This window comes from Callospermophilus lateralis, chromosome 1 (assembly GCF_048772815.1).
Source record: "Callospermophilus lateralis isolate mCalLat2 chromosome 1, mCalLat2.hap1, whole genome shotgun sequence".
NCBI classification, from domain to species: Eukaryota; Metazoa; Chordata; class Mammalia; order Rodentia; family Sciuridae; genus Callospermophilus; species Callospermophilus lateralis.
In genome coordinates this window covers 224418457-224444212 of record NC_135305.1, presented here as the reverse complement: position 1 = coordinate 224444212, position 25756 = coordinate 224418457, and the positions used below count along the sequence as shown (strand labels likewise).

Sequence of the window (25756 nt, the reverse complement as noted above, 5' to 3'; positions counted from 1 at the left end):
GCGCTTGGTGTCTTCCTTCACCTTGAGACAGAGCCCCTCACCTGCCCAGGCTGGCCTCCACCGCTTGGCCTCGAGGGCGGGCGGCTTCCTGCGCCTTGGCCACGCCCACTGTTATTCTGGGGCTCTCCTGCCCGTGTGCCCAGAAGGGCCTCTGCCACTGACAGACTGGAGGGAGCAGGCACAGCCGGTGGCCAGGCCAGCGCAGGCTGCTCTGAGCGCACCCAGGCCCCCGCAGCGCAGGCACCAGCTGTCCCTGGAGTGGCTGCTGCAGGGTCACCACACTGCCACCTACAGCGCCAGCCCCACAGGGTAGCAGCACAGGTTGGGGTTAAGGTGAATAAGGTGGCCACAGAGTCCCCAGAGAGAAAGCCGGGAAGTGCCTGGGCCCTGCCAGGTTTCTTTGGCCGGTGTTGCCGAGATTTTGGACAGCTACGGACTCCACAAGCCCTCTCGCCCCACTGGGCGCCTTCTGAGGGCTTCACCAATGACCCACCGCATGTTGACAACAGCCCCGCAAGCAGTTGTTATCACACCCCTTCTACAGAAGGGGAGGCACAGAGAGGTGGAGTGATTTTGTAAAGTCACACAGTCAAGTGGGGAGCAGGAGTGGAACCCAGGCTTTGGGTTCCATGACTAGAAAGCTTCGGAGTCTGGAGATCACACAGGATAGTGTCCTTGGTAAGTCTGAGGTCTCCGTTTCTAGAGTGGTAGCTTTCTGAAGTGCCAGGACCCCAGGACCTCCAGCTCTGGGACGGCCGAGTCCTGACGGCCGGGGTCAGGCACGCCGAGTGCCTGGCCGGGGCGGCAGGCAGGCTGCCCTCTACACAATCAGCCAGGTGGTGTCTTCAGCCCCACAAGTGGCCAGGCGGGCTCTGCCTGCGAGGCTGCCTGCCGCGGTGCCCAGCCTGCTCAGCCTGGCAGAGCCCTTCCCACCTTTGATTTCCTTGGAGGACTGACTGTAGAGGCCATGCTGAGTGCACAGGCCCCAGGAAGCAGAGCAGAGCTTCCAGCGCTGGGCAGCCCCCCCCCCCCTGCCTTCGGGGAGGCCCACAGGAAGGACTGAGGCGAGGTGAGCGGCCCGGATGACCCACTTCAGGGCTGGCGCGTGGCTCCGCGGACAGCGTCACCCAGCCCCCCAGAGGCCCTGGGCCCGTCCCCAGCACCACGCCAAGAATGTCTGTGGCTGGCACATCAGGCCCTCACCACCGCGTGCAGTCAGCCAAGGGCTGGTCCAGCCTTCAGAACCCGCGCCCCCACGCACAGTGCACCCCGGTTTCCCCCGCCTGTTTAGGGTTCATAGAACTCACAGGGAGAGGAGACCCAGGCAGGACCCAGGTGGGCCTTGTCACTCACAGTCAGGGCTGCCTGGGACATCCAGCTGGGGGTGCCCTGTGGCCCCCGGGAGCTCAGGCCGGGCATTGCCAGGACACAGCCAGACCCAGCTGCCCTCAGCGCCGGCGGCCCCAGGGCACACAAGGCAGGAGGGGCTAAGCCTCTCACTGTATCTGGGTGCCTCTGGGTGCCTGGGAGGTGGCCTTGCGTCGTGAGGAGACCCGGGGGGCCCGGGAGCTGTCGTGCCTGAGGGGCACACGCTGGGCAGATGCTGTCCACGCCTCTCCTGGGCCTGCAACCACAGCACCGGGAAGCCACGGATCGTAGGGTACAGGCCGACGTGCACAGGGCCACCCTCACAGTCCATGCCCTGTCTGGACACCAATAAACTAGGCTGTTCCCGGCTCAGAGCTGCCTGCTGAGCCCCCCACTGTCCACTGGTCCCCGTTTTACAGACGATCAGACTGACACCCAGGAAGGAAAGGATTTGTCGAAACCACCTGGCAAGGAGCCAAACTCAGATGAAATGGGACAATGACAGATGGAAAAAGAGGGGACAGACATCCAGGGAGCAGAGCATCATGGGGGAGTCCCCTCCTGGGAATGGGAAGGGGTCACTCAGGAAGGCCAACCTGTCACTTATCAGATGTGTCCAACTCCTACTAGTGCCTCAAAGCCCCACGTTCCACGCCCCTGTCAGCCCTTTCTTTATGGTCCCCGCTCTCCTTCCAGACTCCTCCAGACCCACGCCCTGCCTTCCGCTGCGTCTCAAAGGGGAGAGGGTGGGTAGGGTGCCTGGCTGCTTCTGGCCTATTGAGGGGCTGTCCCTGAAGACAGGGGTCCTCTGGCAAACACTCAGGGGTGAGGAAGCCAACAGCGCCGAGTCTGTGCGTTCTGTTGTCCACTGGACAGCGCAAGCACCCGGCCCGCGGGGGTCCCGAGGGGGGGGGGGGACCTCAGCCCGGTCCCCGCTCCGCTCTGCCACCTGCCCGCTCCCTCGCAGCCCGTGCGAAGGCCCTCCTCCTACGGGGCGCCCCGGCCGGCCGTTGGCCTCCGGGAGCTGCCCACCTGCCCATCTGCTCCTCTCCCCCCGGGTCGCCCCAGGGCTGGCCGACTCCTCCAGGCGCCGGCCTCGGGCCTCAGTTTCCCGCGGGCGGGCGGGGCGGACGGGGCGGACGGCGGTGACGGCCTTATAAGGGCAGGCGCGGCGCCCAGTGGGCGGCCCGGGCGGAGGGGCGGCGCCGACCAGTCCCGCGGTGGCCGTGCAGCCATGAGCTCCTCGCAGTTCAACAAGGGGCCCGCGTACGGGCTCTCGGCCGAGGTCCGCAGCCGGGTGAGTGGCCGCGCCGTCGGGCAGGGTCGCGCGGGCGGCCGCGGGGCGCCGACGTCCGGGGAACAGCGCCCCGCGCCCCGCGCCCCGCCGAGAAGGCCCTTGGGTCCGCGGGGACCCCCAGCCCCTCCTCTGCCGGGCTCCGGAAGGGGGCGGGGCCCCCCCAGGAGCCCCCCAGGAATTTCCAGGCCTCCAACACCTGGGAGGGGGGCAAAGGAGGAAGTTGGGGCCCAGGAGCCACCCGAGGCAGCTAGATCTCCTGCACCGGCCCCAAATGTGTGGGCCTCATCCCCTGGAAACCCCGAGTGGGGCCCGAGGTCACCTTAAGACACGCTTCTAGTTTGGGCTCAGAGGGGCAGACGCCATTAGAGGGTCACACAGCAGGGCTCCGAAGGAGGAGGGTAGCGCGTGGCTGGTGACCGGACCCACCTGGCCTGAGGCTCTGGGCCTGTCAGCTGGAGGAAGCTGTCTTCCCTGCCCCCGGCCCGGGCCAGGAATCTGCCTGGGCAGGCCAGCGGAGCCCCCACCAGCCTCCAGCCGTCGCGGGGTCTCCAGTCCTCCCCTGCTCTTCACAACAGGCTCACCGCACACCTGTGCCAACTCTGGGGTCCCCACCTGTGCAGTCTGTGGGTGCAGAGGCCCGGCAAGGCCCTGAGAGACTGCTCCTGCTGCCCAGGCACAAGTGGACCCTGGACTCCTGGTTCTCCTGGGCGGTCTGACGTGGACCGAGCAGAGGGGAGCCGCAGTCCTCTGAGACCGTGGGCTGGGGCAGCTCAGCACTGCTCTGGAGGGGTGAGGCCGCAGGCCAAAGGAGCAGCCTGCGGCTCCCTGTGACCAGCCCTCAGTTTGTTGGACTGGAGGATGGGCGCTGCGCTGACCAGGCTACAGGGCACTGAAGGGTCCACCCCGAGGCAAACTGGCTGAGGCTTCAGCACCCACCGTCCACCCAGGGATGATCCCCATGCCTCGTCCACCCTGACCAGACAGTGCTGGGGCAGGCGAGCATCCAGTGTGTCTCTGACCAGCTGTGCCCTAGGACCCCAGCTGGCCACGAGGTCGGGACTGCCTGGAACAGCTGGTCCTGATTTAGCAGGGCGGCACAGCCACATTCCTGGCAGTTTGTGGTGAGAAGTTTGTGCTGTAGGAGGCCCGTGGCCAGGGAGGAAGGCCACTGTGGGCAGGGCCGGACCTGGAGCCCTGGTCACCAGAGTGGTCAGGGACGGGCCCAGCTGGGTAGGGCGTGCCTGGTGCCCCCCAGGCCTGGAGATCACCGCCTGCAGCCGCCCCCCTTCCAAAGGCTGCCCCAGGGCGTGGGAACCTGGAGACCAGGGGCGGGGGCAGGCAGGTGGACTCACAGGCCTCCTGCTGACTGCCCTGTGCAGCCAGGTCCTGATCCCAGTCACAGGGCTTGAGGCAGGAGCCAGGAAGGGGGGCGCATCGCAGAGGACCCTTATGCAGCTTGTCCCATGCTAAGAGGCAGAAACTGAGGCTGGGAGGGGACATCTGCCCACGGTCACCTGGAAGTCAGGTCAAAGGACACATGCCATCCTCCTGGACCCCTGGGGGTGTAGGAGCAAAGGAAAGAAAGGGGCCCTTTTCTTTCTTGAGAAAGGAGGACAGGGCATCTGTAGCACAAACCATCCAGCTGGACAGTCCTGACCAAGGGCCAGCATCAGCTTCTCAGGAGCTGCCCTGGTGCTGGCGGCATCTGCCACACACCTGCCTGGATCTGCCGGCCTCTCTCCCGGCTTTTCTCTTGGTCTGAGGTGCTGCCCTGGGTGGAGGGCTGTGAGCCCGTGGGGAGAGCGGTGCGTGTGGAGTTGGAGCTTTTCTGTCCTGCTGTGCAGCCCCGGGCTGACAGCAGGCATCAAGGGGGAGGACCAGAGAGCCAGGAGCTGTGCCCAGGGAGGGAGGCGGAGGTGAAGGCTGGTTGGTCATGAAGCAAGCAGGGAAGGCAGGGTCGTGGCGTGGCATGGCAGCTGGGCCGTCATGGACGTTTCAAGCCTGGCCACAAAGCACCTGAGTCAGCATAGCAGTCCGTACAAAGGCCCTGGGGCAGGAGCTGGCACAGCTGGTTCCAGAAACAGAATCCAGTCGTTCCCCAATAAGTGACCCAGACAGGTAGCTCCTCTCCTGGTGCACACCCAGGAGTGTGAGGACAGGTGGCCAAAGGAACCGCACCATGTCTCCAGCAGCCATATCCACACAGCTGAAAGGCAGCAGCTCAAATGTCCACCAGTAGATGGATGGACGCATACAATGGTCCATCCCCCTGGAGTGTCCCTCCGCCACGATCGAGAGCCAGGTGATGCGCTGAAGCGTGGTGGACCTGAGGTCCTCTGCTTGGTGAGAGCTAGATGCAAGCGTGTGACTCAGTGCCAGATGATGCTAGGATAGGAAAGTCCAAGACTTTGGAAGTGGACTTGTGGGAGCCAGCCGGGGGGCATGGGGGACAGGGTTATTTTTGGGTGATGAAATGTTCTGGAATCGACTGTGGTGATGGCTGCACACCATTGTGAGCATCCTGGGTGTGGTGACTGGAAAGTGTGAGGTGGTGAGATGTGGGGGTTGGACCTGCCGGTCCGGAGCCTGGAGGTGGAGCCAGGGCCACTGTCACCAGGGGAGTCTGGACATGTCTGCTCCCATAGGGTGGGAACCTCCAGGCCCCTCTGTCTCTTTTTCCCTTGGAGTCCCTGTCCTTGCCCCATCTGGAGGCTTCTGCAGGGCGTCCTCGCCGGCTCAGCCCAGTGCCCTCTGCTCCTCCAGCTCCTGTCTAAATACGACCCTCAGAAAGAGGCAGAGCTTCGCACCTGGATCGAGGGTCTCACGGGCCTCTCCATCGGCCCCGACTTCCAGAAGGGTCTGAAGGATGGGGTCATCTTATGCACGTGAGTGCACCCTGCCGGGGCACCCCGAGCGGCCCAAGCTGCCCTCCTAAGGGTCCGAGTTGCTCCTGCTTCTCTTCCTCTTGTTTTGGGGGCCAGGTCTCTTGGTGCCGGGCAAACCCGCCCCCCCCCCCCCAGGCAGGCGCCCGGCACTGAGCAGATGGGTCCCGGCTGAGCTGGACTGAGACTCGTGCCTCCTGCCTCAGTCGCTTGGGCAGCTGGGCTGACAGGTGTGTGGCCAGGCATCCTGCTGTGACCCCGGGGTAGGGCTGCAGGGCCTTGGCTCCCAGCACCCTGTTTGTCCCCTTCAGATCTCCAGATTTGCACACCACAAATTGTAATGGCAGTTCCCAGATTCCCTCCCCAACCCCAGGCTTCAGGCTGTATCACCAGGGCTCTCCTATAGCAGCTGGGCTTGCTGGGCAGAGGTGTGGTCTGGTAAGAAAGGGACTGAAGCTGCCCAGGAAGGTGACCACTCACCTAGCGGCCTTCCTGCCCCACCGTGTCCCTCCTCTCAGGCTCATGAACAAGCTCCAGCCGGGCTCTGTCCCCAAGATCAACCACTCCATGCAGAACTGGCACCAGGTGAGGGCTGGCTGGTGGAGGGGCTGGGCAGGGGCCATGTCAGAGGGTCGGGCCCACTCACTGTCCTTCCCCTGGCTCCTCCCAGCTAGAAAACCTCTCCAACTTCATCAAGGCCATGGTCAGCTACGGCATGAACCCCGTGGACCTGTTCGAGGCCAACGACCTCTTTGAGAGTGGGAACATCACGCAGGTCCAGGTGGCCCTGCTGGCACTGGCTGGGAAGGTGAGGCTGGAGGGGACCGTGGGGGGGCTCTGGGGGGGGGGGCTCTTTGTTTTCTGGGTTTGCACTTGGTTCTGAGCAGCCCTGAGGCTCCAGCACTGTCCCCCTTCGGCCAGAGACACAGTCTGGTGCCGGGGCAGCCAAGGGGTCCTACAGTCCTGGACCTGCTGCAGACCTGTCCTCAGTGTCCAGGAGCCGGTGGTCTGGAAGCTGAGCCTGAGGCCAGGCTCCTGTGTGGGAAGGGGCTTGGGGTCTCTGAGGGGAGGAGGCTGGGCAGGAGGAGGTAGAGCTGGGCAGGGTGTCTGTGTCCCTGTGCCTGCCCCTCCTGAGGCTCCCAGCTCCCCTCACCCCAGGCCAAGACAAAAGGGCTGCAGAGCAGTGTGGACATCGGGGTCAAGTACTCGGAGAGGCAGCAGCGGAACTTTGATGATGCGACCATGAAGGCTGGCCAGTGCGTCATCGGGCTGCAGGTAGGCACCAGATGTCCCCCAAGGTCCTGACCTCCTGAGGGTCTGGAGGCCTGTCAGGGACCACTGACCTCTCCAGCCACTTCCTGCAGATGGGCACCAACAAGTGCGCCAGTCAGTCAGGCATGACAGCGTATGGCACCAGGAGGCATCTCTATGACCCCAAGAACCACATCCTGCCACCCCTGGACCACTCCACCATCAGCCTGCAGATGGGCACCAACAAGTGTGCCAGCCAGGTGGGCCATCCCGCAGCCTCAGCCGGCCCCCTGCCGGCCAGCCCAGCCTTCTCCCCTGTCCCTCCTGCCTGCTGCACCCCCGCTGTCCCCTTGCAGTGTGTGCCTGGGGAAGTGACAGCCCCGCTCTGTGCCCTAGGTCCAGGTGGCCCTGCTGGCAGTTCTGCCCCTCTTAGATCTGGGACTCTCATGGGTTCTGCCCAGTCAGTCCCACCTGTCCCTGTGATGGGTTTGGCGCCCGCAGGTCCTAGCAGGCCTGAGTCCCAGCCGGAGGCTGTCGGGGAAGGCAGACATTCCTGGTTTTAAGTAGTCAGGGCTGAGTAAGGGACAGGGTCCCGGGCTGCCTAGAATCCCTTCTCATAGTCAGAGGTGTCTGCAGAGGTGGGGGGCCCAGTGGGGGTCCTGGGCCTGGATGGGCAGCAGGGGGAGACCATGGGAAGGCCCTCCTTCCTCCCCTGAGGCCCGCTCCCCCTCTGCAGGTGGGCATGACTGCGCCTGGGACCCGGCGGCACATCTATGACACCAAGCTGGGGACGCACAGGTGTGACAGCTCCTCCATGTCCTTGCAGATGGGCTACACACAGGGGGCCAGCCAGAGTGGCCAGGTCTTTGGCCTGGGCCGCCAGATATACGACCCCAAGTACTGCCCACAAGGCCCTGTGGCAGATGGTGGTGCAGTGGGCACCAGCGACTGCCCCGGGGAGGCCCCGGAACGTCCCCCCTACCTGGAAGAGGCTGGCTGCTGAGGCCCCGTGTGCTGGGTCCCCTGCCCGCAGCAGCACCCACCTGGGCTCTGGGGGGTTTCTGGGTTCCTGCTTCTTTTTTAAAGCATTGCCAGGCAGGTTGGGCAGCTGGGGGGGCCAGGGCTTTTCCTCCCTGCTTGGGTTCACAGACTGAGCCGGGGGGAGGCAGTGCCTGTGCAGCGGTGGGGGTCCTTGGGACACCCCGGAGCAGATTTCTCAGGGGCAGTGGACCTAGCTTTATGGGGGAGGGGGGGAGGGGGAGGGGGAGGGGGGAGAGGGGCAGCCGGGACGGTGGCCCCCAGTGGCTTCCGGTTTCCTCATCTCTTCCCCCTACACCTGTGGTTTTGTACTGGCTGAAGTTTCAGGAAGTTTTAACCAAAGAAAACGATATTTTTTATTTTTTTTCAGGAGGATGGGGAGGGGATGGTAGAGGGGAGTGCTCAGAAATGGGCCCCCTTGGAGGGGTCCAGGCTGCAGCCCTTAAATGAAGGCCCCGACAGGACATTGAATCTCGGTGGTTGAGGAAAACCAGAGCCCCTCACCAAGGGCCCCCTCCCCTCAGGTCCTGCAGTTTTAAAGACCTCCCCCTGCAGCTCTTCCCCTTCTGGGTCCACCAGCTAGTATCCCTCACCTCCTACTGCACATGCCCCCACCCAGGGGCCCTGGACATCGAGATAATGTGAAATGCCAGTGCGGACCAAAAGCAATAAAAACCTCTGTTTGTAAGAAAAGAGGGTGCTGAGAGTTGGGTGGTAAGGGTGGGGTTTACAGCTTCACTCTCCGGCCCAAGGCCACCTCCTGGCTGCGGATCCACACCCTCCAGCCAGCCAGCACCACCTTGGGAACCCAGAACTCCAGGAGACGGGAAGAGGGTCTCCTGCACTGGGGGCCTTGGTATTACAGGGGACTATGCAACGTGACAGACAGCCAGGCTCCCCAGGGACAGTCCGGCCCGGCCCCGTGGGAAGAACGAGTGGCGGCGTTGCCACCCGCAAGTGATGCAGCAAGAGGCGCGCGGCTCCTTTAAGAAAGCCGGCTGGGGAGCCCCGCGGTGATCCCGCCCTAACCCTCAGCGTGCGGGGCTATGGTGGGGCCGGCCAGTGACTGGCGGGCACAGCGGCCAATGGCAGTGGTCGGGGCCGGGGCGTGTAGGGCGCGGCCGTGAGCACCGGGATGCAAAAGGCGGTAAACCACAGGGAGGGGGGGGGCGCTGAGCCTGCCGGGGGGGACTTCTCTTAAAGGGGCCACGCCCCCTGGCAGCGGAGGGAAGGCGGGCCAGAACTGAAGGCCGGATCGGTGAGGGGGACAGTCGAGAATGCGGGGGTGGGGGGGTGGGAGGAAGGCAGATCTCCCTGGGAATTAGAGGTACTGGCTGAGCTCCGATCCCACTCACCCTTCCTTCCCTTCCTGTGAGTGTTGGGGGCGCTGAATTGACCACTAAAGCTCAGTAGGAAGAAGTGGGCATGGGGGTCACTTGAGGGGACCTTTGCCAACATACACCTGCAGTGCCTTTCCCACTTAGAGATCCCCAGCCCCACCCCTTTGTAAATGAGTTGGTCCCCAGAGATCCCCAAAGCCACTTGCGTAAGAAAGAATCCTGGCGAGGAGGTGGAGGTGGCGGTCCTAGGTCCTAGTCCCCAGATGGATGTTGGCCTTTGGCAACTTCCCGCCTTTCTGGGCGCCTTAGTTTCCCCATTTGTGCGAGAAAGGAGCCCAGAGCTGAACGGGCCCTAGAGAAATGCTGGTCAGGTGTTGCCGGAGCCCCCCCCTCTGGGAGCGGGGTGCTGCGTGAGGCCGTGGGGAGCTGGGCTCGGCCTCCCGCTGTACGTGCCGCGGCTGGAGCTCAGACGAAGCCGAATCTAGTACTCCAGCCGGGCGTGTGACATGCCCAACACAGTGAGGATCCGTTGCTGTTATCACTGGGCGACAGGGCCAAAGGGAACCCTGGCCAAGGTCTAGGGGAGGGGCGGAGATGGGACCGGCAAAAAGCCGGGGCGTGAAAGCGTTAAGCCGAGGCTCCGCCCCTTAAGAATTCAGGAGGGTCTTCTCAGACCCCAGCCGGTAGCCCGCTAAGAGCGACAGCCCTGGCAACCAATCGGCGGCGAAGACGGCTTCGGGCAGGGTTCCCATTGGCTTACTCCCTCTGGGTCGAGGAGTGTCCCTAGATCTCGTACCCGCAATTCACCTGGCTCGGTCCGAACTTCTGGGAGCCCTGCAGGGTCGAATGGGAGACGGGTTCAAAGAGGAGCAGGCAGTTGCCGGCAGCCACACAGCACGTCCTCAGACTGACCCTTCAGACCTCTGTCCCGAGCCCTCCGTCCCTGTTCAGTCTCACCATGGCTTTCCGGACACAGCTGATGTTGCTGCTTTGGAAGAATTTCTTGTATCGCAAGAGACAGCCGGTACGCTACTGCCCCGAGGTGCGGAACAGGGCGGGGTGGGCAGGTGTCCCCCGTGGGCCCACGATCTCCCACCCATTCTCTGCTCAGATACAGCTCCTGGTCGAGTTGCTGTGGCCCCTCTTCCTCTTCTTCATCCTGGTGGCTGTCCGCCACTCCCACCCCCCGCTGGAGCACCACGAATGTGAGTCCCCGCGGCCAGACACTGTCTGGGGAGGAGCGATGGGCCACCCCATCCGCCCAGGGGCAGCCGCTGCAAGGATTGCAGCCGAGCTCTCTGTTGCTAGAGGTGTGCAGTCGCGGGGTGGTGCAGAGGTGGGCAGAGCTGGCATCTCCCCACAGGCCACTTCCCCAACAAGCCACTGCCATCCGCGGGCACTGTGCCCTGGCTCCAGGGCCTCATCTGCCATGTGAACAACTCCTGCTTCCCGCAGCCCACGCCTGGTGAAAATCCCAGGCTCCTGAGCAACTTCAATGACTCCCTGTGAGCAAGAGGCACTGGGTGGGGCCCCGTGGGCTCGGTGCTCCAGCAGTGCCCCCGAAACCCCACCTCCTTCCCCTACTCTGTCCCCAGGGTCTCTCGGCTCCTGGCCGATGCCCGCACTGTACTGGGGGGTTCCAGTGCCCACAGGACACTGACTGGCCTGGGAAAGCTGATGCCCTTGCTGAGGGCAATGAGCAGCAAAGGTAGGGAGGGCCCTAGAGGGCTGAGCGCTGAGCCCCAGCCTGGCTGCCTGCCTGGTGGAGTGGGGTGTTTCAGGAGAGGCTGGCCAACCCTGTGCTTCTGTGTGTCCTTCCTCCAGCCTGGCCTCCACAGACGGACTGGCAGCAGGAGCATCCTTCACTGGCCGCTGAGCTTCTGGGGATGCTGCTGCCAGGGGTGAGGCAGGGCTGGGTGGGAGCAGCGGCCTCTGGGCATTGTTTCAGGGAGCCCCAGTGCTCACCCCGCAGGGGCCTGACTCCAGCCTCCTGCCAGGGCTGCGCCTGGCCCCTGGAGCAGTCAGTGTCCCCTGTCCTGTCTAGCACGGTGGTGGAGACTCCAGGGTGCCACTGAACAAGTCCTGTACTGTAGGAAGCCGCTCTGAATGACCACGCCTTCCAGTCCAGAAGCACAGGGCTCTGACCAATCACTACGTGTCCTAGTGACTTGGGCGTGGTCCCAACTCGGGATAGCAAGGGCGGCTGCAGGTGGAGGCGTACCCACTGGGGTTCTCCCATGTAATCCTACCCCTTCTGCCTTTTCTGGACAGAACATTCTAAGAACAGCATCTTCCCAAATAAAAGTCCACTCCTGAATGTGCGCCCCCTCTCTCAGCCTCTCCTGACTTTGTCTTTGGGAGGTTTGAGACGGGGAGCTGGGAAAAGCCCTTCTGAAGTTTGGGCTCTGTACCTCTCAGAGCCTCAGTTCCCTGTTTGTAAAGTGCTGGTCTGGGCCTCTACAGACCTGGTGGACGAAGAGAGGAGGCCATTGGTGTTCTTGCCGTCTCCTCCACAGGAATCCCTGGGGGGCACCCTGGGTCATGACCAGGAGTCCACGGACAGCTTTGTGGAAGCAGTCAAAGACCTGGCCCAGGAGGTGGGGCTCCACCCAGCCTTGACCCCAGCCGGGTTGGGGTGGTGATGGATGGCCTGGGCACATTTCTTGAGGGTCAGGTGCTCCTGGCAGAGTCCCTGCTCTGGGTAAGGCTTGGAGATGGATGGTGCTGTGGGAGGATGGCCAGCGCTCTCTGCTGACCTTGCCTTAGCTCCTGGTGCTGCCCAGCCTGGTGGAGCTTCGGAGTCTGCTGCAGAGACCCCGAGGGACAGGTGGCCCCCTGGAGCTGGTGTCAGAAGCCCTCTGCAGTGCTAAGGGGCCTAGCAGCCCAGGGGGCCTCTCCCTCAACTGGTACGAGGCTGGCGACCTGAGGGAGCTGGTGGGGCAGGACCCAGCACCAAACCTGCCAGACAAAGGCCTGAGTAAGTGAATGGCCTGTTTCCCCACCTGGGAAGTGGGGCGGAGGGCAGAGGGCAAGGCCTCACAGCACCCCCACCCCAGGCCCTGCCTGCTCTGAGCTGATGGGGGCTCTGGGAGACCACCCACTGTCCCGCCTGCTCTGGAGGCGCCTGAAACCGCTGATCCTGGGGAAACTGCTATTTGCACCTGACACGAATTTCACGCGGCAGCTCATGGCCCAGGTGAGGGCACTGGGTGCCAGGCGGGAGGGAAGTGGCCAGACACCACCCAGTATCTGGCCAGGTGTGTCACAGCCAGGCCAGAAGGTCTCGGAAGCTGCAATCTGAAGAAGTTTGAGTTTGTCAGAGACCAGCAGGTACAGGCTCAGAGGCACAGATGGAAGCAGGGCCCCCAGAGGGTGGGAAGTGGTGAGTGGGAAGGGCCAGGAAGGGTCTTGTCTGCCTCCCTGCAGGTCAACCGGACCTTTGAGGAGCTGGCTCTGCTGAGGGATGTCCAGGAGGTCTGGGGGGTGCTGGGACCCCAACTCTTTGACTTCATGAACAACAGTGCCAATGTGGCTATTCTGCAGGTGGGCTAGGGTGAGGGTCCATGGTGTGGGGGTGCCATGCTGGGTCAGGGCATGGAGGTGGAAGTTGAAAGTTGTGGTGGGAGGGCAGATGGGCCCCCACAGACAGGAAGGGGTGCCTGATACAGACCTTTCCTCACCTGACCCCCCCCAGAGGCTCCTTCAAAGGCAGGACAAATCGGGGTGGCAGCCAGGACCAGGAGGCCCAGACCCGACGGAGGCCCTGCAGTCCTTTCTGGACCCCAGCGTGGGTGGCTACAGCTGGCGCGAGGCCCACGCTGATGTGGGACATCTGATGGGCACACTAGGCCAAGTCATGGAAGTGAGCCATCTGCCTGGGGGTCTGAGTCATTGAGAGGAGGCCAGGCCAACCTGGGGATCCGAAGGTGGAGGCACATCTTGCCCTGGGGGAGGTGGGCTCTGTCCAGCAGAGGGCCCGGTCCCAGATACCCTGGGCTTCACAGAGGTCTGAGGGGGAACGTAGTTGGAGGTCCTGGGGAGGAGTCTGCCTTGACCCGGATGGGGTCCTCCGTACCATGCTGGGCAGACCCCAGCTCCTGGGATTCATACCCCTAGTGTGTGTCCCTGGACAAGCTGGAGGCCTTGCCTTCCGAGGCAGCCCTGGTGTCGCGGGCCCTGCAGCTGCTGGCGGAGCACCGCTTCTGGGCCGGCATCGTCTTCCTGGAGCCTGAGGACCCGGCAGACTCCTCAAAGAAGCCAGCCCCAGACCTGGGCCCTGGCCACGGCCACGTGCGAATCAAGATCCGCATGGACATCGATGATGTTACCAGGACCAATAAGATCAGGGACAGGTGGGAGGGAGCAAGAGTTTGGTGGACGGGGCCAACCATGGACCTTCAGCCTAGACAGAACCTGGGCGCCTAGGCGCTGTGGGCGTGGCCCAGGCTGGGATGAGACAGAAGTAGGTCCGGGCGGAGGGCAGTGGTGGGCGTGGCTGGTGCGTAACTGAACCGCTAGGTGCCGATCAAGCTGTGAAAGGCGGGTCCTTAGAGTTTCCAGCACTTCCCTACAGCTGACCGCCACTCCCCTCTCGCAGGTTTTGGGACCCTGGCCCGGCCGCGGACCCCCTGACTGACCTGCGCTATGTGTGGGGCGGCTTCGTGTATCTGCAGGACCTGCTGGAGCGCGCTGCTGTACGCGTGCTCAGCGGCACGGACCCCCGCGCTGGCCTCTACCTGCAGCAGATGCCCTACCCGTGCTACGTGGACGACGTGTGAGCGCCTCGCCCCTCCACTTAATTCCTAGGCGCCAGTCCCGGGGAGGGGGGGGCCTGGCCTTGGGTTCCCAGGCGAACGATCCTGCCAGGTGGACGAGGGAGCCCCGCACGGTGTTGAGAGCCACCACAATGTCGCGTTCCTCAGGTTCCTGCGTGTGCTGAGCCGGTCGCTGCCGCTGTTCCTGACGCTGGCTTGGATCTACTCAGTGGCGCTGACCGTCAAGGCCGTGGTGCGGGAGAAGGAGACGCGGCTGCGCGACACCATGCGCGCCATGGGACTCAGCCGCGCGGTGCTCTGGCTCGGCTGGTTTCTCAGCTGCCTGGGGCCCTTCCTGTTCAGCGCTGCGCTGCTCGTTCTGGTGCTTAAGGTGGGCGCGCCCCCGCCTTCTGGGCCCAGGAGGGGCGCGTGCAAGGGTTATAAGCAGGAGGCAGGGCCAAATCCTGGACTCCTTTGCTTTCCACAGGTGGGGGACATCCTTCCCTACAGCCACCCGGCCGTGGTCTTCCTGTTCTTGGCAGCCTTCGCGGTAGCCACCGTGGTCCAGAGTTTTCTGCTGAGCATCTTCTTCTCCCGAGCCAACCTGGCGGCCGCCTGTGGAGGCCTCGCCTACTTCTCACTGTACCTGCCCTACGTGCTCTGTGTTGCCTGGAGGGACAGGCTGCCCACGGGTGGCCGTGTGGCCGCGGTGAGGGCCGGTCGGGCCTGGCGGGCACACCCAAGGACCAGGCCACCCTCTGACCCACCCACTCCCCTACAGAGCCTGCTGTCGCCAGTGGCCTTCGGCTTCGGGTGCGAGAGCCTGGCCCTGCTGGAGGAGCAGGGGGAGGGCGCACAGTGGCACAACTTGGGCCGTGGACCGGCGGCAGATGTCTTCAGCCTGGCGCAGGTCTCAGGCCTCCTGCTGCTGGACGCCACCCTCTATGGCCTCATCATCTGGTACCTGGAGGCTGTGTGCCCAGGTGGGCCATAGTGGGTGGGGCTTCAGACGGGGCCCTGGTGCCCACGGGAGGTCTGGGTCATCTACCTGGAGACACCTAGTTAGGTCCGGAGTGGGGCCGCGTCTCCGGCTGCGGCCTGAGCACAAAAGACTGTCCCTTCGGGTGGCGCCTCCCTGCCATGAAGTACTTGGAGGCGTGCATCCGGTGGTGAGGTGGTGTTTCCTGGCACTTTCGCACAGGTAGCTGCCTGTAAAGGCAGAGCCACCACCTACCTGGACGTCTGGACTCCAGGTGTGTGGCTGGAAGTTGGCACGACTCCGCCTCTCTCCCCCAGGCCAGTACGGGATCCCCGAACCGTGGAATTTTCCCTTTCGGAGGAGCTACTGGTGTGGGCCTGGACCCCCCAAGGGTCCCGACCCCATCCCTGCCCCTCGGGACCCAAAGGGTGAGGCCCTGCAAGGCTTAACAGCTGCTTCCCAGTTTGGACTCCCCACTCCTCCCCATGAAAAGCCAGGTTCCCCCAGACCAGATCCTCCCCAGCCCCGCACACCACGCAGGCCCCTCCTACCGTCCCTAGCCTCACAGTTCCCTGAGTCCTCACCCTGCTGTTGGGGCCCCCAGGGCCCTCAGCTGACGGCCTCCCTCCTCAGTGCTGGTGGAGGAGGCGCCCCCGGGCCTGAGCCCTGGAGTCTCTGTTCGAGGGCTGGAGAAGCGCTTTCCCGGCTGCCCACAGCCAGCCCTGCGTGGGCTCGACTTGGACTTCTACCAGGACCAGATCACTGCATTCCTGGGCCACAACGGGGCGGGCAAGACCACCACTCTGTGAGCAGCTGGCCTCCCTCCTCCTTCCCTGTCTGTCGGTGGGGAAGGCGTCTGGGGCCGGAGTTTTCTGCCAGCATGGGGTGGGGGCGGTGCACACCACAGACCCCGGTTCCCTCCCCCAGGATGGGCCTGGGACAGGCATCCTCTGTAAAGGGCAGACATTGTGCCCCTTGGGTAAGCACAGGTAGGTGCTCTGTAAACGCTTGCAGCCCCTCTCCTGGTGACAGGCTGCTCTCAGATTCCCGCATCCCCCCAGGTCTATCCTGAGCGGCCTCTTCCCGCCCAGTGGTGGCTCAGCTTTTGTCCTGGGCCATGACGTCCAGTCCAGCATGGAGGCCATCCGGCCCCACCTGGGGGTCTGCCCGCAGTATAACGTGCTGTTTGACATGTATGTCCTGGAGTGCCTGTGGGTGGGCTGGGCCGGCTTCAGGACCTCCGTGGTGGCCATGGCCCCCCTCGCCGCAGGCTGACTGTGGAGGAGCATCTGTGGTTCTACGGGCAGCTCAAGGGCTCGCGTGCCACAGTGGTGGGCTCTGAGCAGGAGCGTCTGCTGCAGGACGTGGGACTCGGACCCAAGCGGTGGACTCAGACACGCCACCTCTCTGGTGAGCCCAGACGGGGGAGGCCAGCTCCACAGGGTCCAGGTCTTGAGAAGCCAAGGACAGATCTGGGGACCAGGAGGAGCCAGGCCTTGAGGTCTCTGTGGGTGGAGAGGACAGGCAGCCATACCCACTGCAGGGAGGGTCACGCCAGGATCCTCCGACCCACCAGGTGGGATGCAGCGGAAGCTGTCCGTGGCCATGGCCTTTGTGGGTCACACTCGGGTGGTCATCCTGGATGAGCCCACAGCTGGTGTTGACCCCACATCCCGCCGAGGCATCTGGGAGCTGCTGCTCAAGTACCGGGAAGGTGAGAGTGGGGGTGGCTTGAGGTTCCCCTGGAACCTGGAACCCTGGGCTTCAGGGCCCAGGGTCTGACGCGGGGGTGCCGGGCCGGGCTTTGAGAGGTGGGCAGGAGCTTGGAGCCGTGGGCAGGAGGTCGCCAGCAAGACCCCAGCTGGAGCAACACCTGGGGCTGGGCCCTGTGTGCAGGCCGCACGCTGATCCTCTCTACCCACCACCTGGATGAGGCCGAGCTCCTAGGAGACCGGGTGGCCATGGTGGCAGGTGGCCGCCTGTGCTGCTGTGGGTCCCCACTCTTCCTGCGCCGTCACTTGGGCTCTGGCTACTACTTGACACTGGTGAAGAGTCCCCAGCCCCGGGCCAGTGCTGTGAAGGTGAGGACAAGAGCTAGGCCCTGCCCTGACCCCCATGGGTCTGTCCAGCCTGATGGCCACATCTGTGGCTGCCCCTCTGTCTGCAGGATGAGGAGGACACCCACTTGAAGGACGGCAGGGGCTCTGGCCAGGGCAGCCCTGCGGGTGAGTTGGGTGGGAGGCCCCGCGCAGGAAGGGGGCAGCAGAGTCCGGTTCAGGGCAACAAGACTCCAGTGCCCCAACCTGGGCTGTCAGAAGGCGCCTGAACTTGGCTGAGCCAGCCACACTCTGGCCTTACCTTTGACCTGTCCTGGGCTGAGCCGGACACCTGACCCAGGACCCTGAGCCAGCCCTGCCCTCAAGTTCTTGGCCCTGACCTCCGCCCCTAGGGACGGCCCCTCCCCTAGGAGACGGGTGGGAGAGGGGCTCCCGGGCCTCAGGGCCTAGATGCACCTCATTCACACAGGTGCCGCTCAGCTCCTGGCCCTGGTGCGGCGCTGGGTACCTGGGGCACGGCTGGTGGAAGAACTGCCCCACGAGCTGGTGTTGGCCTTGCCCTACGTGGGCGCCCTGGATGGCGGCTTTGCCAGGCTCTTCCGGGAGCTGGATGAGCAGCTGGGGGCGCTGAGCCTCAGTGGCTATGGGATCTCAGACACCACCCTGGAGGAGGTGCCGGCCAGTGGGAGTCCTGGGGCCAGGAGGGCAGCCTGGGGGACGCAGAAGAGCTTGCTGCGCCAGGGAGTGGGGGGGGCGTTCCTGGGGGAGACCGCGCCAGGAGTGGGGCGGCTCGGAGCCCTTTGAGGTGGCAGGTCCCGGTGTTGAGGCCCCGACTCTGAGCCCCTGTGCTGTCTCCCCAGATCTTCCTGAAGGTGACAGAGGACTGTGCCTGGGACACAGACCCAGAAGGTGTGGCTGCAGCTTTGTGGCCTGTACCCCTGACCTGGCTGAGCCTGCCCCAGTGCCAAGCCGAGTCCTGACCTTTCCACCCATGACCCTGGACCCTGGCCCCACAACACTGACACGACCCCTTCCCCTTTGGCCCTACAGATGGCAGCCCTGGGCCGCATGCCTGTGTGCACCTGGCGGTCCCAGATGGGACCCTGGGGGCCACCATCAGGCCAGAGGAGTCAGCCCTGGACAGTGGGGAGCTGGGTGAGTCCCGCACCCCATAATCCCCCCAGGCCCCCACCACCAGAGCACTGACCTTCCCATCCCCGACAGCTGGGTCGGCCCCAGAGACCCAGGCCTTGCAGGGTTCTGCGCCAGCCACTGCAGGACGAGTACAGGGCTGGGCACTGACCCGTCAGCAGCTCCGAGCCCTACTTCTCAAGCGCTGTCTGCTGGCCTGCCGTAGCCGCTGGGGCCTGTTTGCACAGGTGAGGGGGCCCTGGGACAAAGGAGGGTGCTGGGGAGTCCCTGGTGACTCCTCTGGCCATCCCCTCAGTGACTCGCTTCAAGAGCTTCATCCTGTGCGTATTTATTGAAGACACTAGGGAGCCCTGGGTGGTTCTAGAGCGGGAGCAGGGAAGGGTATGAGCAAGCCTGGAGGGTCGTGGAAGTGGCAGCTGATGGGATGCCCCTCCAGATTGTGCTGCCCGCCCTCTTTGTGGGCCTGGCCCTGCTGTTCAGCCTCATCGTGCCTCCTTTTGGGCATTACCCGGCTCTGCGGCTCAGCCCTGCCATGTACGGCACCCAGGTGTCCTTTTTCAGGTGAGTGAGAGGAGAGGGGCTGGTGGAGGGAGGGCTTGCCACCTGGGGACACAGCTCTGACCTGCACACACACAGTGAGGACTCCCAGGGGGACCCCAAGTACGGCCACCTGCTCAAGGCGCTGCTGGGGCAGGCAGGACTGGAGGAGCCCCTCCTGCAGAACACCTCCAACAGGTGAGGCCCACCTGGACCCCTCTGTCCCCAGGTCCCCTCGGGGCTGTGGTGGGGAATGCCCACCTGCCATGGCACATGGGAGCTGGGAGCCACCGTGCTTCCAGAGAACAGGCAGTGGGTGCCCACAGCCCTGCACCCTGACCCACAGGCTGCCCGAGTGCCCAGGGGCCCTCTCCTGCCTGTTCTCAGTCCCTGAGGCCACTGCTGATGTGGCCAGGGTCATGGCCCGTGGCAACTGGACCCTAGAGTCTCCATCCCCAGCCTGCCAGTGCAGCCAGCCTGGTGCCCGCCGCCTGCTGCCCGACTGTCCGGCTGCGGCTGGTGGCCTCCCACCGCCCCAGGCAGTGGCCAGCTCTGGGGAGGTGGTCCAAAACTTGACGGGCCGGAATCTGTCCGACTTCCTGGTGAAGACCTACCCAAGCCTGGTGCGCAAGGGGTAAGCGCCACATGGCACCCGGCCTGCTGCAGGGGTGTTGGGGCAGGTCCGGCTGCCCAGCCTGACCCTGCACCTCTATCCCCCCTCCCTGTCTGTGTCCTCCACAGCCTCAATACTAAGAAGTGGGTGGATGAAGTCAGGTAAGGAGGGACCTGGGGTTGCTGGCCCCACTGTGCACCCCCCTGGCCCTCAGCTCTTCTTTCTGTGCCCCCCAGGTATGGGGGCTTCTCACTGGGGGGCCGAGACCCAGACCTGCCCTCAGGGACGGAGGTGGCCCATTCTGTGGAGCAGCTGAGGGCCCTGCTGAGTCCCCAGCCAGGTGGGGCCCTGGACCGTGTCCTGCACAACCTCTCAGCGTGGGCTCACAGCCTGGATGCTCAGCATAGCCTCAAGGTGAGCACCCAGGGTGGCGGCTGGGTGGCCCTGAGGGTCCAGCCTTGGCCACCCTGACCCTGTGGCCTCCCCTCCACAGATCTGGTTCAACAACAAGGGCTGGCACTCCATGGTGGCCTTTGTCAACCGAGCCAACAATGCACTCCTGCATGCCCAGCTGCCCCAGGGCACCGCCCACCAGGCCTACAGCATCACTACGTTCAACCACCCCCTGAACCTGACCAAGGAGCAGCTGTCCGAGGCTGCCCTGTGAGTCCGCGCCCGCCCACCTCCGTGGCTCTGAGGTGCGGGGCAGCGTGGCCGGGTTTGAACTCTGTCATCCAGGGCCGCGACCTGCTCCGAGGCCGCGTAACGGCCACCTCCAGCCCCCGCGCTCCAGCCCCCCAGACTCCACGTGTCCCTGTCCCGCCCGTCGTCCTCCCGTGCCACGTCTCCTGCCAAGCAGCTCGACCACCCCTCCCCACGTGGCTCAGGCCCTCTCCGCCACCCTCGGTGGCCCAGGAGCCTCGTCCCTGCGGGGCCCCGTGGCCGTGCCCTGAGCAGCCTCGTGCCCTCACCCCCAGGATGGCCTCGTCGGTGGACGTGCTTGTCTCCATCTGTGTGGTCTTCGCCATGTCCTTCGTCCCGGCCAGCTTCACCCTCGTCCTCATTGAGGAGCGTGTCACGCGAGCCAAACACCTGCAGCTCGTCGGGGGCCTGCCCCCCGCCCTCTACTGGCTGGGCAACTTTGTCTGGGACATGGTGCGGGGGCTGCCCAGGAGTGGGGGGCTAGCTGCCCTTTGGCCCTTCTGGGCTGGGACTTGTCACGCGTGGGTGAGGTCTTGAGGACCCTGGGACACATCAGGTTCTCCTGTCCAAAAAGTAGGAAGCAGGGGGTCACAGGGCTGAGGGTGGCTGAGGAGGGCGGCGCCCATCTCTGTGCAGTGTAACTACTTGGTGGCCGTGTGCATCGTGGTGCTCATCTTCCTGGTCTTCCAGCAGAAGGCCTACGTGGCCCCTGCCAACCTGCCTGCCCTCCTGCTGTTGCTGCTACTGTATGGGTGAGGTCCCCGTCCCTCAAGCTCCTTCTTATGCCCTCACCCCTGCACCGAGGGAGACGGGACCCTGCAGCAGCTCTTGAGGGCCGAGGCGGAGCTCGTGGGAAACTGGGAGCCTTCCATTCAGTCATCTCCACGGTGGCCTTAAAAGCTCAGCCCACCTGGATCTGCATGATCAGAGGCCCACTGGGAGGCCTGCTCCTCCCAGGGATACCCAGTGAGGTCCTGTCGCCCTGCAGCTGGTCAATCACGCCACTCATGTACCCGGCCTCCTTCTTCTTCTCCGTGCCCAGCACGGCTTACGTCGTGCTCACCTGCATCAACCTCTTTGTGGGCATCAACGGCAGCATGGCTACCTTCGTGCTGGAGCTCTTCTCGGATCAGGTTGGGCTCTGCGGGGTCGGGGTGGGGCTGGGCTGCAGTGTGGCCTCAGCTCCCACCGCGACTGCCTCTTCCTGCCCCCAAGCAGAAGCTGAAGGAGGTGAGCCGCATCCTGAAACGCATCTTCCTCGTCTTCCCCCACTTCTGCCTGGGCCGGGGGCTCATCGATATGGTGCGGAACCAGGCCATGGCTGACGCTTTTGAGCGCCTGGGTGAGAACTTCCTGCCCTGTGAGACTGGTCAGCACCCTCAAAAGTGCCATCCTAGAGTCAGTTACCCAGAGTGGAGCCAACGGCCTCCAGGGAGAGACCCAAGAGCCCTAGGTGGCCTCAAGGTTGGGCCCAGTCAGAGGTGTAGAAAAGAAGTCATAAAAGTTGACTTTATCTTGGGGCACATCACTAGAAATCTAATGACCTAAATAAGGGAGGGGGGTGGCCGACCTCTATTTTCTATGCCCACGAGACCCCCAGCTGAGTAGCCTGTCCAGGTCTTCTTTGACTTTTACCTGGAGAATCCAGGTGAGCCGGTTGGGGAGGACACAACTCCCTGGGACAGAGTCCTTCCTTCCTTCCTGTCCCCACAGGAGACAGGCAGTTCCAGTCGCCCCTGCGCTGGGAGGTGGTGGGCAAGAACCTGCTGGCCATGTCTGTGCAAGGGCCCCTCTTCCTCCTGCTCACGCTCCTGCTGCAGCACCTCGGCCGCCTCCTGCCACAGTCAGTGGGGGGCAGGGTGGGGTGGCAGGGCCAGGGACCTACCTGGGACCCACGCGTGTCTCTGTCTTCAGACCCAAGCTGAGGACACTGCCACCCCTGGGAGAGGAGGATGAGGATGTGGCCCACGAGCGGCAGCGGGTGGCCAGAGGGGCCACCGAGGGGGATGTGTTGGTTCTCAGGGACCTGACCAAGGTAGGTGGAGCCACAGAGAGCCGGGCGGGGGCTCCCACTGGCCACCCCCTTTCTCAGGGACCTGCCCCCTCCTAGGTGTACCATGGGCAGAGGATGCCAGCTGTCCACCGCCTGTGCCTGGGGATCCCCCCAGGTGAGGTGAGTCCCCATGAAGGACCTGGTGCCGGGGCCGTGGGAGGCTGCCCATCACTGCGGGGCTGACACTTCTAGGAACCTGCTGCCCACCACCGCTTACTGAGCACTTACTGGGTGCCAGGATTTGAACTCCTGTTTTGAGCCAACATAGCCTCATTAATTAAGCACCTCCTGCACGCTTACATTTATTAAGCATCACTGTGCTCACCCCGTGCCAGCAAACATTTGGAAGTCTGTTGGGCCCACACCTGTGTATGGGCTTTGTAGGATACCTACCCTAGTCGGTAAACAGAAGGCAAAAACATTCCCCGCTGAAGAACAGAGTCGTGCCTCTCCCATACCCCAGGGTCTGTCCCAGGCTCCACCTGGCCCACAGCCGCCCACGCGGGAACTCAAGGCTGCCACCAGGCACCAAAAACACAAGGACAGGGCTGGTCCCCCTGAGCCATTAGGGCTGCTGCCAGAGGAACCCAGGTGGGGGTAAGGGCTGGGCCTCCCCAGCACCATCTCCCCGGCATCCCGCAGTGTTTCGGACTGCTCGGTGTGAATGGAGCGGGGAAAACCACCACGTTCCGCCTGCTGACCGGGGACATACTGCCCAGCATGGGCGAGGCTGTGCTGGCAGGTCACAGGTAGGGGGCTCCAGGTGGGGGCCCCAGGTGGGGGCAGTGTGGACCTCCCCCACGACCAGCTATGCTCCTGGTCCTCCCACACCTGCTCTTGGAGGAGGCCCTGAGACCCTCCTGTCCCTTACCAGTGTGGTCCTGGGAGGTGGCCCTGAGACCCCTGTGTGTGCCTCCAGTGTGACCAGTAACTAGCCAGTTCTGCGCCCTCTACTCCCACCTGCAGCGTGGCCCAGGAACCAGCTGCCGCGCACTGCCACATGGGCTACTGCCCGCAGTCAGACGCCATCTTCGAGCTGCTGACTGGCCGAGAACACCTAGAGCTGTTTGCACGCCTGCGAGGCGTCCCTGAGGCCCTGGTGGCAGGGGTGAGCTCCGCCCCCCTCCTGGGTCCCCCCACCCCACCCCTGGCTCTTACTCTTGGCTCCGCCCCACCCTGCTGCCCGCCCTCAGGTCCGGGCACTCAGGTGCGCATGCTTGGTCCTTCAGCATCCGGTCAGGATCAGAGGGCCCACCCCACCCCCCGCACAGTGCTCCCAGCTGCTGTGCCCACCTGGCCCAGGCCCCTTCCCACCTGGTGTTCTCCCTCCTTGACGCCTCCGGCTGGGACCCTGGCCTAGGTCTTCTCGCCTTTCGCCTAAGGTCCCCTTCTTGTGTCTCGGTCCACTCCCAGGTTTCACCCATCCCTGCTCTTTTCTCCTGGCCCCGACTCATGTCCACTGTGGCCCCATCCCATGGCCACTGTACCCGTTCCCCGACCGCTGGCCCTGGTCACTCTGCCCTGCCCTATGTCCACTTGGTCCCCATCCCAGCCTCCTCTGACCCTGCCCCATGCTCACCCACTGTGGCCCCACCCCACCACCACCGGTACCACCCAGCTCGCCTGGTCCCCCAACGTGTCCCTCTTGCCGGGCTCCGCAGACTGCCAGTTTGGGCCTGGCGCGCCTGGGGCTCCCGCGTTACGCCGACAGACTCGCGGGCACCTACAGTGGGGGCAACAAACGCAAGCTGGCCACAGCCGTGGCGCTCGTTGGGGATCCCGCTGTGGTCTTCCTGGTACGTGGGGCGGGATCTGGCGTGGGGCAGGGCTGGGACCCAGGCAGGACCAGGCTTAGGGTCTTTCCTCCTTCCCAGGATGAGCCCACCACGGGCATGGACCCCAGCGCGCGGCGCTTCCTCTGGAACAGCCTTCTGGCCGTGGTGCGCCAGGGCCGCTCCGTGGTGCTCACCTCGCACAGGTGACTGGCCCAGGCTCCAGGTGGAGGAGGTGCCTCAGAAGGCTGTCCAGAGCACAGGGTCATAGCGGATGGGAAGGTCCTGACCCTGGCGGGGGGACAGGGGGAGGGAAGGAAGCTGCCGAGCCCAGGTGTGGTGGTACCCAGCCCCAGGAACCAGGCAGTTTGGGCCCAGCGAAAATGTCCAGAAAAGGGTGGAGGGGAGGGCCCTGGCCACTAGAGCGCAGCGCGGGTCGGAGCTCACGAACCGGCCGCCAACAGCATGGAGGAGTGCGAGGCGCTCTGCACGCGCCTGGCCATCATGGTGAACGGGCGGTTCCGCTGCCTGGGCAGCACGCAGCACCTCAAGCGCAGGTGAGCGAGAGGCCTCTGGGCAGGTGTGAGGACAGGAAGGTGGGATGAGTGTTCAGACCTGGAGCCCAGCGGCTAAAGCCGCAGAGTGGCCGGGATTATAGACAGCAGGAGGGACGAGGAAGGGCGCCCGGCGGGGTTTGCTGAGGGCCGCGGTATGGGGCGAGGGGACGCTTGATCCGATTGATGAGCGCCAGGTTGCGGGTGGGTTTAGAAGGATAAGGAGCCAGCAGAGACGAGGGAGAGCCGGGCGGGCGGTGGGCCGCTGGCGGCAGGTGGGCGTGGCCGTGGCGCGTGGGAGGCGCCGCGGGTGCCCGGAAGCGAGGTCTGGGTGGGGGGGCTGCAGGGGCGGGGCTAGGAGCACGAGTGCGGGCGGGGCGCCGCGCAGGGAGCGGATGTGTGTCAGGTGGGGCCAGGCAGAAGGGGCCAGGCTGGAGGCTAGCCGGTGGGGCGGGGTCGTGCGCTGCGCTGGGCTGGGCAGGGCCGGGGCCTGTCTGGTAGCCGTGTCCCCACCCACTCCAGATTCGGTGCTGGCCACACACTGACCCTGAGGGTGCCCGTGGACCGGCACGAGGGAGCGATGGCCTTTGTGGTGGCGGCATTCCCGGGGGCCGAGCTGCGAGAAGCGCATGGGGGTCGCCTACGCTTCCAGCTGCCACAGGGAGAGCGCGGCGCCCTGGCACACATTTTTGGAGAGCTGGCAGCCCATGGTTCAGACCATGGCATGGAGGACTTCTCTGTGAGCCAGACCACACTGGAGGAGGTGACCACAGTGTCGGGCTGGGACTGGGGAGGGGCTGGGGCCAGGGTCCTGGGCTGACAGCCCCTCCTGTCCGTCCTGTCCTCTCTGGACCACCCACCTGCCAGGTCTTCCTGCACTTCTCCGAGGACCAGGGGAAGGAGGAGGAAGACCAGGAAGGAGTGGAGGCGGAGCCTGCAACAGGCTCTGAGCATCCTAAAGGCCTTGGCCAGGCCAGGACCGACGCCCTAGTGATGGAGACTGTGCTCTGAGCCTGCCTCCCCTGCGGGCAGGAGAGCCCCAGGAGCCAACATCAGCCCCCCAGAGCACCCACTACCCTGGAGCAAATAAAGAGAAAACTGGGGCTGAGGCTGTGGCTCAGTGGTAGAGCGCTTGCCTAGCATGGGTGAGGCACTGGGTTCGACTCTCAGCACCACATATAAATAAATGAATAAAATAAAGATCCATACATCTAAAAACATTTTTAAAAAAGAGAGCGAGAAGATGTGAACCTCTGTGTCTTTATGGCAGACTACACATACACCCTGGTCCCTATGAGGACCGCCGCATGCAGTGTGAGTGGGGAGTGTGTGTGTTTGTGATCACAGGAGATTTGTGGGGCATGTGTGAGCTCGTTTACACGCTTGAACCCACTCAGTGCTGGTGAT

General features: G+C 64.3%; 2 protein-coding genes across 4 annotated transcripts; both read left to right on the top strand.

Annotated features, from left to right (window-relative positions):
• Positions 1–2591: 2591 nt before the first annotated feature.
• On the top strand, positions 2592–8499 carry Cnn2 (calponin 2). 2 transcript variants are annotated; one of them, XM_076872498.2, is made up of 8 exons: positions 2592–2665; positions 5429–5550; positions 6066–6132; positions 6218–6355; positions 6706–6822; positions 6912–7058; positions 7535–7596; positions 8361–8499. In XM_076872498.2, exons 1-8 carry the CDS (start codon positions 2603–2605, stop codon positions 8479–8481), a joined length of 837 nt encoding a protein of 278 aa, XP_076728613.2. In that variant the 5' UTR covers positions 2592–2602; the 3' UTR covers positions 8482–8499. The 2 variants fall into 2 exon arrangements, with proteins under 2 accessions (XP_076728613.2, XP_076728606.1); XM_076872491.2 differs by lacking the exon at positions 8361–8499 and having other exon boundaries at positions 7535–8015.
• A 528-nt stretch (positions 8500–9027) lies between these two features.
• On the top strand, positions 9028–25531 carry Abca7 (ATP binding cassette subfamily A member 7). 2 transcript variants are annotated; one of them, XM_076852465.1, is made up of 47 exons: positions 9028–9094; positions 10017–10200; positions 10288–10381; positions 10540–10681; positions 10772–10884; positions 11001–11077; positions 11693–11773; positions 11943–12153; positions 12233–12372; positions 12603–12719; positions 12871–13038; positions 13293–13528; positions 13774–13950; positions 14099–14321; positions 14418–14639; positions 14712–14913; positions 15227–15337; positions 15543–15714; positions 15971–16102; positions 16180–16319; positions 16486–16623; positions 16806–16990; positions 17077–17134; positions 17436–17638; positions 17827–17875; positions 18017–18121; positions 18191–18345; positions 18555–18679; positions 18755–18853; positions 19002–19289; positions 19397–19429; positions 19505–19682; positions 19762–19931; positions 20246–20423; positions 20607–20722; positions 20959–21103; positions 21189–21312; positions 21684–21813; positions 21885–22005; positions 22081–22143; positions 22666–22772; positions 22990–23131; positions 23685–23819; positions 23898–24001; positions 24260–24352; positions 24872–25112; positions 25217–25531. In XM_076852465.1, exons 2-47 carry the CDS (start codon positions 10135–10137, stop codon positions 25358–25360), a joined length of 6453 nt encoding a protein of 2150 aa, XP_076708580.1. In that variant the 5' UTR covers positions 9028–9094; positions 10017–10134; the 3' UTR covers positions 25361–25531. The 2 variants fall into 2 exon arrangements, with proteins under 2 accessions (XP_076708580.1, XP_076708573.1); XM_076852458.1 differs by having other exon boundaries at positions 9046–9094; positions 9952–10200.
• The last annotated feature ends 225 nt before the right edge of the window (positions 25532–25756 follow it).

What these genes read in the sequence shown, in the direction of transcription:
- Cnn2 (XM_076872491.2), top strand. Translation starts at nt 2,603, where the DNA reads ATGAGCTCCTCGCAGTTCAACAAGGGGCCCGCGTACGGGCTCTCGGCC. An exon ending in GATGGGGTCATCTTATGCAC is followed by an intron (nt 5,551 to 6,065) that starts GTGAGTGCACCC and finishes CCCTCCTCTCAG; the next exon opens with GCTCATGAACAAGCTCCAGC. An exon ending in CCATGCAGAACTGGCACCAG is followed by an intron (nt 6,133 to 6,217) that starts GTGAGGGCTGGC and finishes GGCTCCTCCCAG; the next exon opens with CTAGAAAACCTCTCCAACTT.
- Abca7 (XM_076852465.1), top strand. Translation starts at nt 10,135, where the DNA reads ATGGCTTTCCGGACACAGCTGATGTTGCTGCTTTGGAAGAATTTCTTG. An exon ending in GCGGGCAAGACCACCACTCT is followed by an intron (nt 15,715 to 15,970) that starts GTGAGCAGCTGG and finishes GCATCCCCCCAG; the next exon opens with GTCTATCCTGAGCGGCCTCT. An exon ending in CTCGGCCGCCTCCTGCCACA is followed by an intron (nt 21,814 to 21,884) that starts GTCAGTGGGGGG and finishes CTCTGTCTTCAG; the next exon opens with ACCCAAGCTGAGGACACTGC.